The sequence below is a fragment of the Chrysochloris asiatica genome, unplaced genomic scaffold, assembly GCF_000296735.1.
Source record: "Chrysochloris asiatica unplaced genomic scaffold, ChrAsi1.0 scaffold00004, whole genome shotgun sequence".
Taxonomy (NCBI): domain Eukaryota; kingdom Metazoa; phylum Chordata; class Mammalia; order Afrosoricida; family Chrysochloridae; genus Chrysochloris; species Chrysochloris asiatica.
The window spans coordinates 45,092,433-45,104,980 of record NW_006408522.1 but is presented as its reverse complement, the minus strand read 5'-3'; the positions used below and the strand labels follow the sequence as shown (position 1 = coordinate 45,104,980).

Here is a 12,548-nt window from a genome sequence, read left to right as displayed (position 1 = left end):
TGCCAATTTGGATGCCTTTAATTTCCCTATCTTGCCGTATAGCTCTTGCTAAGACTTCCAGCACAATATTGAATAGGAGTGGTGACAAAGGGCATTCTTGTCTGGTTCCTGTTCATAGAGGGAAGGCTTTCAGTTTTTCTCCATTGAGAGTAATGTAGGCTGTTGGTTTTGTATATATGCTGCTAATTATGTTGAGGAATTTCCCTTCAATTCCTACTTTGTTGAGTGTTTTTATCAGGAATGGATGTTGGATATTCTCAAATGCTTTTACTGCATCAATCGATATGATCATATGGTTCTTTTCTTTTTTCTTATTTATATGGTGAATTACGTTGATAGTTTTTCTAATGTTGAACCATGCTTGCATCCCTGATTATGAATCCCACTTGATCATGATATATTATCTTTTGATGTGCTGCTGGATTCTGCTGGCTGGGATTTTGTTGAGAATTTTTGCATTTATGTTCATGAGGGATCGCAAAGGCTTTTAATTGTGTGACATATGACAAGCTATGGACAACATTGTAGAGAAAGAATATTCTAGAACACTTAATTGTTCTCATGAGGAACCTGTACATAGACCAAGAGGCAGTTATTTGAACAGAACAAGGAGACACCAAATGGTTTAAAATTATGAAAGACGTGTTCCACTGTATTCTTTATTATTACTTTTTCTCTTAAAAGTTTTTACTGTGAATTATGTGAAGGTTTATGGGGCAGATCATCAGTTTTACATTCAACAAGTCATACACTTTCTTTTCAATGATTATAATCTCCTCCATGTACCATCAATTAACAGCATTTCTCTATATTCACTTTAATTTTTTTTTTTTTTTTAATTTAAAAACACTCAGGCATATATAATAATTTAAACTACCAAAGGGTACATTCTGCAACCTTTAAATCAGGTACTTTCTTGAAAAGATCACTTCCTTGCTCTGCAAACTCCTTTCTCCTGTTCTGGAAGGAATCACTTTTTCTGACCCAGAAACAGCCCTTGCTAGGGTGGCTGGCCCAGTCTAGGAGGTGCATGGACTGGGAAACCCCTAGGGCCTATGATAGCATACTTGCTCACCACATCCAATACTTTCTGCCCACCATTCAGCTGACTGGCCACTGCACTGGTGTTGTTGGAACTTTCCACCTGCACAAATGCTACAGGTGTGAGCTATAGGGGTTGTGCATCCCTTACTCAGAGGAGATGGGTAGGTTACAACTTGCCACCCAAGGGTCCTGAGGGGCCAGGTTAGTGCACATAAACACTTGGACTGTCCTGCCACCTGTCTTTACATGGGGCTGGTGCTGAGACCTCTAGTTGTGAAAAAAAAAAAAAAAAAAGTCCCCACATGCCAAGGCAAGAACCTGTTTTCAGGTTGTGTAGTTTCTCCTGTGTGCAGCCCTCCACCTGACTCTCTGCCCATCTCCAGGGTGATGTGCTTGGGCACAGATCTACTACCAGGAACTCCAAAACTCTCAGGCCCAGCATGAACTTCTCCAGCGCATATACCATTTCAATTGTTTATTTTCTGATTAGCAGGATTCAGCCAACTCAATCCATGATTTCTTTACCTCAGCCATGGTTTAGTCCTTTATTATGCAAATGTAATCAAAGTAACATTTTTGTATTATTGAAATGAGTGTGAATGAGTCTGAAATTCACTTCCGGAGATGTCACCAGATGTATATGGTACATGCAGGGGTGCGCTATTCCAGAATCTATTGTTACGTACTGTATCATCACAGCCTATTGCATATTACTTACATGGTTGTGCTATTTGTGAAAAATAGAATAAGCAGCAATCGAAAGTATTTCGTCTGCTTTGTAAAAGATTTCACTGTAGTTGGGTATCAGTGTATTCCATTTATAATATGTAAAATTAAAACACAATTTGATTCCAGGAATATATTTCATGCAAAAGATATAGAAATCAATTTCTCACAGAAAGTGAGAAAGTAAAAGCTGGATTGGGCAAAATAACACAAGATGGAAGAACCAGTGAGCTGATGGAGTGAAGTCTTTTTAGTTTCATGTTTTGCTGCCTTGAGTTTAGTAATAAACATGATTTTCCTGTAGGTATTATGTAATGGAAATACAAAATCTAAAAGTCACAAAAGAGAACCTTGACTACCTGAACTCAGACCTCGAAAAGGATCTGCTGAGACTGGATGAGGCAAATCAGGTTCTTCTGAGAAAAATTCGAGAGAAAGAAGAAACTATTCAAAGGTCAGGCATTGCAGGGGTGAAGGGAGAGGTCCTCTTAATCTGAATGCTCCGTAGGATAGAAGGTGGGAAGAAGGCTGACTTGCTGGTGAATTCTGGTGTGTTATTTGAATCCTGGGACATGAACTACAGACTCAAGGACTTTAGTTATAGACTTTTGTATTTAATTTCTGCATTAGGTCGACATTGTATTACCACTCTCTTTGATAGGCAGTCTAGGATCCTGAGACCCTTGATACAAGTTGGGACCTTGGGACTGTTGCAGCTTCCTTAAGACTGATCCATACATGGTGATTTCATATTTTTTAGTCTGGAAAAAGAGCTCATCATGTCAGTAGGACTAGCCAAGGAGAAGGAAGAACTGAGTGACACCATATCTGAGAAGGAGGAAGCCCTGAGGGATGTAGAATTAGAGACAGCAAAGCTGGTAAGGAGGTATCTAGAAAAGGGGCCTCTGATACATTCTGCTTCTTTCAGTCTGTGTTCTCTCTTCTCCAGAGATTGTCATACATTCATCTCTTCTGAATCTCTAGAAATCACAGGAGTTTAAAACTGTGTTCTATGGATGAATCTCTACGCATTGGGGCTCAATGCTTGAGCTTTAATGCACCTAGATATGCTATGTGGGTCCACAGTGCCCCTTTCCCACTTTATACACACACACACATCTATATAAAAAATTGCCATTTAAGTGACTATGATTCATAGTGACCCACGTATGTCAGAATAGAACTGTATTCCACAGGATTTTCATAATTAGAACACCAGGTCTTTTTTCCAAGTCTTCTCTTGGTGGCCTCAAACCTCCAACCTTTCTGTTAGCAGTTGAATACTTAGCCATTTGAAGCATGTAGGGACTCATACACTTAATTCTGTTAAAATTTTAATATACTTATACCCAGATATAATTTCAGTGGCCCAATGCGGGGAAGGGTATAAGAACAGAGTAGGTTTGTTCCCTTACTCCCTTCTTTCTGCAGGAAAAAAATAATAGCATTCTAAGCAAGAATGTGCTGAAGCTTCAGAAGAAGGTAAGGCGGGTTTTTGAGGTTCTCAAAGCCCCCAGAACATGGTATTCACAAAAGAAAAACTGGTGGTGGGCTGGAAGCATGAAAGAAGGGGGACTGATCACATTCAGAATGAAAATATATTTATATATACACTCTCATGAAGGGATTGATTCCTACATCATAATGTCCACACTTGAAACAAGGCTCATTTCTTAAGAATCCCAACAGACTCAATGGCTTTCTGAGCTCTCCAGCCACGAAGCTCAGAGAAGGGGCCACCAGAACAATCTGCCTCTTTCCTCTCCCCTGCCACCTTCTAGACTAGCTAGTACAGACTTTGATTCATACCACCACTTGTTCCCTGGGAATTACTGATTAGGGAGAGCTCAGAGTCTATAGAAGGAGAAGAGATATGCCTCTCCTATCCCCCGCCACTTTGCCTCTTCTCTCATCCCTCTCCTGTCCTAGTCTCCTTATTGTGCTTCCATGAGCTATGGGAACAAAAAAGTCTGCTCAGCTAGCATGGAGTCAGATAGTATCCACAGGGGAATGGAGACACATTTCCATTAAGTTTCATCTGGGACCTGAATAAATTATCCTCCCCCCACATTCTGTAGCCTTGCAATTCCCAAATCTGCCATTATTCCAGGTTTTCATGTTTCTGTGCCTTGTTTAGTTCACAACTTTTGGAATGGAATTTCAGATTTCAAGGAGATTTAAAAATGTTGGACTTGATAAAGAAACCCTAACACAGATGTTGTCAGAATCGAAGGTGAGTAGAAACGCAGAAAAACCTAGAGATTTCCTGGGAGATATTGTGTCCGTTTTAGGCTCCAGGAGGAGGATCAGTCTGCAAGGACTATAATAGGTCCTTTCTGTGCTTTTGTGTTTGTCCCCACTTCTAAACTCCATGGACCCACAGGCATTTACAACATACCTGTCACACAAGTGACAGATGACTGTAATGGCATTAGTATGGGGTGAACTTGCTCAAAAGACCTTGTCAAAGATCAGTCACTACAGCACACATTGTGACTGGCCAGCAGGACCTGCCTTCAAGTTTATGATCTAAATGGGAAGGGCACACAAATAGAGATACAAAGCCACCAAGCAAATACTAACTTCCATGATCAGAAATATGGCAATCATCCTATCTGATATTTCAACCCATAGCTCATAGTCCAGAACACTTTGCGTCTATTATTTTTCTTTTGCCTGGAGAATATTCTCTTGTCAAAGAGAATATCATTTTTACCTGTTGCTCACTGCGGTTTCCCCAAGGCCTAGAATACTGCCTGGCACATAGACGATGTCCAATAAATATTTCCTGAATGAATTAATGGATGCCCACTAGGGGGCAAAACCCATATGGCTGGTTGACTAATCCCAGAATTCAATAGCCCTACCATCCTATTTTTCCCTCTAATAAAGAAGAATAATGTTTCTCCTTTGATCCCTCCATGATTCAGAGGGTATACCAGTGCATCTACAGAATGTAAGTAGGAGAAAGATGTTGATGAGTTTTGGTTAGTACAATTAGAAGAAGGGGGATGGTTGGGTCCAGGAATTAAGGAGCCACACTACTTAGGCTTAAATCTCAACTCTGCCATTGTGCGACTTTTAAGAAAATTTCTTAGCTTTTCCATGTCTTTGTTTCCTCATCTGTAAAACGGAATTAATAACAGTGTCTGTTACCTTCCGGGTTCTTCCCTCTCCCCTCCCTTCAACTCCATTTTGTAATCTTAGGTTTGTTTCCCCACCCTAAGCTACAAGGTGCGTAGTTTAAAGGGCAACATGGCTTTTGATAGGCCACAGCTGAATCACCTTAGCAATGACCACCCCCTTCCTGTTGAACTTATATAAGACCACTCCCTTCCCGTTGACTCCCTTCTTCTTCTTCTTCTCTTCCTCTTCTTTCTGCCCTCTTTTCTCTTCTTCTTCTCCTTCTCCCTTTCTTTCTGCATTCTGCTTTCTCTCTCCGGCAGAGGTCACCTTCCTCTTCCTAACCCTGAATAAAAGTCTCGACACGGACTGTCTGGTGTGCGGTGTGGTTGATGAGCGGTAGGGGTTGTTGCTTCCCTTTCAATGTCCACCTGGCAGGGTTGTTGTACAGATAAATTTAGATTGTTATCATATGACTTCAATACGTGATAGATATTATTACCATGATTTTTTGGAGTCCTGGTGTGGCGCTGTGGGTTAATGCACCAGACTGCAAAGCCGTTTGAACTGCAAGGTCGGCGGTTCAAGCTCACCAGCTGATCCTTGGAAACCCTATACAGGGTCGCTATGGATCGGAATCAACTCGACAGCACTTAACAACAACAACATGGAGAGAAGGTGGAAACTGTCTGTTTATCTTCCACAAAAGAGTGCTACTAACAATTCTCTGTCTTTGTCTTCCATAGGTGAGACTACAAAAGGCAACAGAATGCTGTGCAACGCAAAAGCAGGAACTGGTCAAGGTAGAGGCCACTGAGGGGTATAGTCCAGGATAGAAACAGGAGAGAATCCAAAAGGTCTTGAAAACAGAATTGCTTGAGGTATAGGAGTGGGCAGAGCAAGACTATTTGGAAAAGATGTATCTCTGTCACATGCAGGTGAAGAGAAAGAAAACTTACATTAAAAGTGTTGTTCTTACTATACCTTAAACATTTAAGGAGCCTTGGTGGCACAATAGTTAAGCATTTGGACGCTAACTGAAAGGTTGGTGGTTCCAATCCATCAAGCAGTTCTGTAGGAGAAAGACTTGGAGATTGTCTATATAGTATACAGCCAAGAAAACCTTATAGCACACCGGCAATAATAGTGAAGTTCAAAAAAGTGGAGAACAATAAATGCTGGCAAGGATGTGGAGAGACTGGGACCTTCCTACATTGCTGGTGGGAATGCAAAATGATTCAACCACTCTGGAAAACTGTATGGTGCTTCTTCAGAAAGTTTGAAACAGAAATACCTTATGATCCAGCAATTCCTCTATTTGGTTTCCACAAGAAACATGGGCCAAAACACGAATAGATACATGCACACCAATGTTTATAGCAGCACTATTCACAATAGCAAAAGATGATAGCTTAAGTGCCCATCAATGGAAGCATGGATAAACAAACTGTGGTACATACACTCAATGGAATATTATGCTACCTTCAGGAATAACAAGGAAGCTGCAAGCTACCACCTAACATGGATGAACCTTGAAAACATTATGCTGAGTGAAATTAGCCAGTCCCAAATGGATAAATACTGCATAAGATCATTATTGTAAAAGTTTAAGAATAGATACCCGTACTAAAAGGGGAAAAAATTCTTTATTGGTTACTGGTGAGGGTAGGGTAGGGATTTTTTGGGGAGTGTAGAGGGAGGGAATGGTAGAGCACAGGGTAGGGGGAAGACACATCATACTTCAGATGTTGGGGAGGGCAATACACAAGAAGGGGTAAGTGGTAGAAGAACAAGGTAGATAGAGGAACACTGAGGCGGATTTGCATAGGCTAAATGGGACAGAGGTAAATAGTGATGTATGCTCTGCCTTGACAATGGGGCTCTGTGATACAGGGATTGAGGAATAGTCTGAAAAGGAAATAATACTAAGATGCTTGACTGTCTTATGAATATTAGTTTCCTTTGCCTCTATTGTAAAATAGACACTTGAGTGGGATAGAAAGGAATGTTGGGAAACATGATTACAGAAAGCTTTTAAGCCCATCTTTAGCCTATAACAGATTGGAATTCCTAAAAGGGGTCCTAGAACTTGTCCAGTGAAACAGGCCTCTTGCAGAGCCTTTGCAGTGTATAGGACCTTATGTGGAATCCTGAGCCCCATCCAGAACCTTCTGAGGTCAGACATTCCCACTTGCAAGGACAAGCAGACCAGCCTAGAATAGCTAGAGCAAGATAAGATACATCTTCAAAGAAAGATTAGCAGGAAAATCCCCAAACAAAAATGGCAGTATGATTGACTACTACAAGAACAAGCAAGTTGTTCGCCAGGGAGCCATCAAGGCAAGCAATCAAGTCCCTTCAGGACAAACCCCCCTCCAAGACTGAAACTCAAAGGGAACACATGAGCAGGCATGTAAGCTTGCTGGCGAGCACACTGGTTTAACAGTGAGTGGAAGAGGGGGAAAGGCAGTAATGAAGAAATGGGCTGAGTTCAACCACGTTCAATGGACTATGGTTGACCTGGAGACGAGAGAGAGAGAAGAGGAAGAGCTGGTTGGTCTAAAGTATGGTGAGACCTGGGGACTCCTGAGCCCATGGACAAGGACATAGCCACGGAGGACTGAAAGTGAAGCATCTAGCTAGTATGAGGTGAGGAGAGATGCATAAGAATGCCCAAACTTGCAGACAGTTCCTATTTGATCTAGCCTTGATGTCTTGATAATCAAAACTCAACTAGAGGAAGATTAAAAAAAAATTTTTGATGAAGGAAATGAGTGTAAATTGCTACAATTTGATGAACTTGACCTAAATTTATGGATGTAAGTAGCTCCAGGTACCAATTGAGAGAGAAGGAGTCTTCACATCAAGTATCAATCCTATCCCCTCTGTATACAGGGTAGATAGGAACAGGCAACTGAGACATTGGCTACCTAAAATGAGGGCATGATGAAGGCACGAGGTGCCTGATTTACAAGTTTTCAAGAGGGAGTTTAGTTTTAAGAGTGTGTGGGGGAGGGTACAATCCCCACTGAATAGTTTTCATCTTGTCTAGATGGGTCTGGTGAAAGGAGATGGGGATGATTCTTATGATTCAGTAATGAGTAATTGTTATCATGACTAATTGTGACTGTTACAATTGTAAAAGTAGAAGTTTTGTAGCAAAAATGGTGGAGTAGTTAATTTTACAGTCCAGAAGCAGAGGACCAGAGGACTATAGGACCATCAAGGGAGAAGAGCACAGGTGGAATGCGGGACCCTATCCAGAGAATCAGTGACACCAGAGATGGAAGCAGAGATGAGGACATGGTAGAGGGAGCAGCTGAAGACTCTGGACTCATGGAAAGAAAAAGACTGGGTGGTGGCCGCCAGGAAGCAGGCTTGCAAATGTGCCCTTTGATTATTTAAATAATTGTATATTCTTGAGTGCTTTGTGTACGCACTCGCACTCCCTCCCCCACCAAAAACAACAACAACAACAACAACAAAAAAACACCACCACCAAAAACAGAGGGAATGGAAGTAAATACTGTTGAATGATGATGCACGGAGAAGATTGTAATCACTGCAATGAAACGATGGTGTAAAGCCAGTGTTCCCATGTAAACTATCATTCAGATCACAATAAAAACTTTAAAAACAAACAAACAAAAAACCTTATGGGATGGTTCTACTCTGTCACATAATGTCATTCTGAGTTGAAATGTACTTGATAGCACTTAACATGGTGTGGTGTTGTAGGATAAGCACTGGAATACTAACTGCAGTGTCTGCATTTCAGACCTACCAGTGGCAACTTGGAAACCCTATTGTTAAATGCTGTGGAGTCGCTTCTGACTCATAGGGTGAGTTGGAAACCCTATATAGGGTTTCCAAGGAGTGGCTGGTGGGTTTGAACTGCCAACATTGTGGTTCACAGTCCAGTGCTGATCCTACAGAGCCACACCAGAAGTCCTACACAGGGTCACTGTGACTTGAAACTGACTCAATGGAACTTAACAGCAACCTCAAATATATTGTTGAATCTCAAATCCAAGTATCCTGAGCCATCCTCTGATGTCTGAAAGGCATATGACAACCTGGGCAAACAATTTCCTTTGCTTAAAATTAGATCCTGAACCTGAAAGATGAGATCACTGCTTTATAATTTTTTCCCCCTTTATAAGGAGTTGCAAAGGAACCAGACAAATGTCCAATGCACCATTTCAGGGCTCCAGGGACAAATTAAGATTTGGGTGGAAGAAAATACTTTCATGGTTGTGATCTAAAGCATGAATATGTTCATTTTCTTTTCTTTCTAGATAGAAAGTGATTACCAATATGTGCATCAGCTCTGTGAGGACCAGGCTCACTACATCAAGGTAAATTGTTTTTGGGTGAAAAGTCAGAGGAGAGGCTGAATTTCTCCAAGGTCTGGATCAGGCAACAAGTCACTTGGCTCCTTAACAGGCTGAAATCTGCCACTGGGCAAAATGCCTTTTATGCAACAACAAAAGAATTTTTAGTTAAAGATTTACTTTGTGCAAGGCACTGTGCTAACTCTACTCAGGATATTTTTTTCTCAGTCAGTTTACCCAGTAACTATGAGGGTAATACTGTCATGATCATGAGGAAACTGAGGTTTGGAGAAGTTGGGGAACATGTCCTGAGAACACAGTAAGTGGCAGACCTGGGATTTGAGCAAAAGTAGAATCAAAACAAGAAGACATTTTTCCGTTTCTATCTATTCTGGTTACTAATACCTTCTAATTTTCTATTAGAACACCTTCCTACCTGTGTGCACACTCAAGCATGTGTGGTTGCACACATATACTGTTTGGATTTTTAAGAGTTAGTCATAGAAGAGAAATTTGCTATATATTTTTATCAATGTAATTATAATGAAATATATGAAAAATTTCAACTATGACAAATATATTTATGCCTTTTTTTTTATTATTACTTCCATGAAAAGAAATACCAGGAAATTTTGAGAAATATGGAAACAGAAAAGGAGATGGTGCTTCTTGAAAAGGAAGTGTAAGTTTTCACAATGACTGCTCTAATGGATGGCAGTGACAATCCCAAAATATCTTTGAAGGCTAGAATACTTCTAACAGTTTCTGTCCCTGTGTAAATGGTCTCCAACAAATTACCGATAGCAAACTCCACTCCACATCCCAAAGGGAAAAATTACCATCATGCAAGCCTTCCTTCCCCTCCCTTTCTCAGCAACTTATGTTTAAAATTTCTCTTTTTTATGTTCTTTTCATGTGTCCTCAGTTGAGCGCCATTCCTGAAAATTGACTCATGCTCTGTTCACACAGGGAGAATTCTTATAAAAAGAGAGAAATAAGCTCAGCAATGTCCCTCTATATGTGCATGCTGTTCCCTTCCCCAGGACCTAGGGGACCTGCCAGACTGACTGGGAGAGCCAGTGATATACGTTGATGCTCTGTATCCATAGACTCAGGATTTAATATACTTTCCTTTCATTCATTGATACTTTTTAAATTGCATTATGCATTATACATAGTATATAACTTCATGAATTTTCATATATGAACAAGGGTAAGTTAAACATTATTGCTACTCAGATTCCAGTTTACACATGAACAAGTTTATTCCAAATAAAATGTGTTAAATATGCCTTTCAGTGGCTGGCTGCAGACAAGTTCTCTAAATAATGTACTGTCTTATTAGCATTAGTGTGCCTTCAAAAAAGGGTTTAATTAAAACAGTGGCATCTGAGAGCATCTGCTGGGCCAGGTATACTCAAGGCAGAGAGGTCAGTTCAGAAGGTATGGCAATAGTTATTGGAATTCTTAAGGGGTAATCTTGATTGACAGTTTATTGTATTGTGGTGGCTTATGTGCCACTGTGATGCTGAAAGCTATGCCACCGGAATTTTAAATACCAGTATGGTACACTCATGGTGGACAGGTTTCTGTTGAGCTTCCAGACTAAGACAGACACAGAAGAAGGAGAGGTGGATGATTTCTGAATGTGTAACCACTGAAAACCTTAGGAGTAGCAGCGCCATCTTGTTAGATAGTACCCGAATATTGAATACTGAACCCTTATGAATACCAGCAGAATGCTGTCAGATACAGTGCTGGAAGATGAGTCCCTCAGGTTGGAAAGCACTGAATATACCACCGTGAAAGAGCTGCCTCTTCAAAATAAGTGTTGACTGTTAGGACAAGAATGGAGTTAAGTTTTCAGTACCTTCATTTGTCCCCAGCTCAAAATGAGGAGAAACAACTGTAAACACCCATTAATAATCAGAACATGGAATGTACGAAGTGTGAATCTAGGAAAATGGGGAGTTGTCAAAAATGAAATGGAATGAATAAAGATCAAAATCCTAGGCATTAGTGAGCTGAAATGGACTGGTATTGGCAATTTTGAATCTGATATTCAAAAAGTTTATTATGCCAGGATTGATAAATTGAAGAGAAATGATATCACTCATCATAAAAAAAAAAAATTCAAAATCTGCCTTGAAACATGATGCTGTCTGTGATAGATGAATATCCATACACCTGTAAGGAAAACTAGCTAATACCTGTATTATTTAAATGTACACACCAACCGCTAAAATGAATGATGCTGAAGCTGAAGAATTCTACCAACTTCTTCAGTCTAAAATTGATCTAACCTATAATCAAGATGTATTGATAATTACTGATGACTGGAATGCAAAAGTTGGAAAAAAAAGAGGAAGGGACAGTACTTGGAAAATAAGGCCTTGGTGATAGAAATCAAATCTGAAGATCTCATGATAGAATTTTGCAAAATCAATGATTTACTTCTGGTTTCTCAATATTGTTCCGTTGATCTATGTATCTTTCATTGTCCCAGGACCAGACTATTTTGACTATTGAGACTAGTAAATTGTGAGATCAGGGAGTGAGAGGCCAATTTTTTCTTCTCTTCTTAAACAGTGCTTTGCTTAGCTCTTTCCTTTCCATATAAAGTTAGTGATCATTTTTTCCATCTGTTTAAAGAATGATGTTGGAACCTGGATTGGGGTTGTGGTATATCTATAGATTGCTTTGGATAGTATTGACATTTTCACTGTCTTAATGATTACAAAATCTTCATGGATTTTCTTTTTTGATTGATGTGATGGTGTATTAAGTTTCTTTGATGTTACCCTGTAATTCATTAATTTCTTACCCATTTTAAAACAGCCTGATTTATCTTAAAATCTACTTGACTTCCTTGCCACTTGGGATTCGGTAAATGTTGTTGTTGTTGTTGTCAGGTGTCATCGAGTCGGAACCGATGGAATAAAAATTGAGAAGCTCTGGTAGTGTAGTGGTTAAGAATGTGGCTGCGAACTTAAGGTCAGCAGTTCGATACTACCACCCCTTTCGTGGCAGAAAGATTAGGTTATCTTCTGTAAACATAAAAACATAAAAAGAAAAATTCTGCAAATACAAAAAAACATGAGCATGGTATACCTTCCAGTTTTGTAAATCTCTTGGTTTCTTTAGCAGCATTTTGTAGTTTTCTTTCTATAATTCTTTTGTTTCTCTGGTTAGATTTATTCCTAAGTATTTGGTATTGTTTTCCTAATTTCCTTTTCAAAGCTGTCCTTTATCAGTGAACAGAAATTCCATTGATTTTTGTATATTGATCTTGTTGTTGTTATTGTTGTCAGGTGCCATCGA

General features: G+C 39.9%; 1 protein-coding gene across 1 annotated transcript in view; it reads left to right on the top strand.

The window, feature by feature from the left end:
* LOC102839491 (transmembrane and coiled-coil domain-containing protein 5B-like) overlaps positions 1–12,548 on the top strand; it is a 28,116-nt gene that overhangs the window by 3,947 nt on the left and 11,621 nt on the right. Inside the window, exons 2-8 of the mRNA XM_006831809.1 lie at positions 2,075–2,224; positions 2,531–2,648; positions 3,202–3,252; positions 3,935–4,003; positions 5,640–5,696; positions 9,192–9,251; positions 9,845–9,909. Coding sequence (XP_006831872.1) covers positions 2,075–2,224; positions 2,531–2,648; positions 3,202–3,252; positions 3,935–4,003; positions 5,640–5,696; positions 9,192–9,251; positions 9,845–9,909 — 570 coding nt within the window. The remainder of the gene's footprint in view (positions 1–2,074; positions 2,225–2,530; positions 2,649–3,201; positions 3,253–3,934; positions 4,004–5,639; positions 5,697–9,191; positions 9,252–9,844; positions 9,910–12,548) is intronic.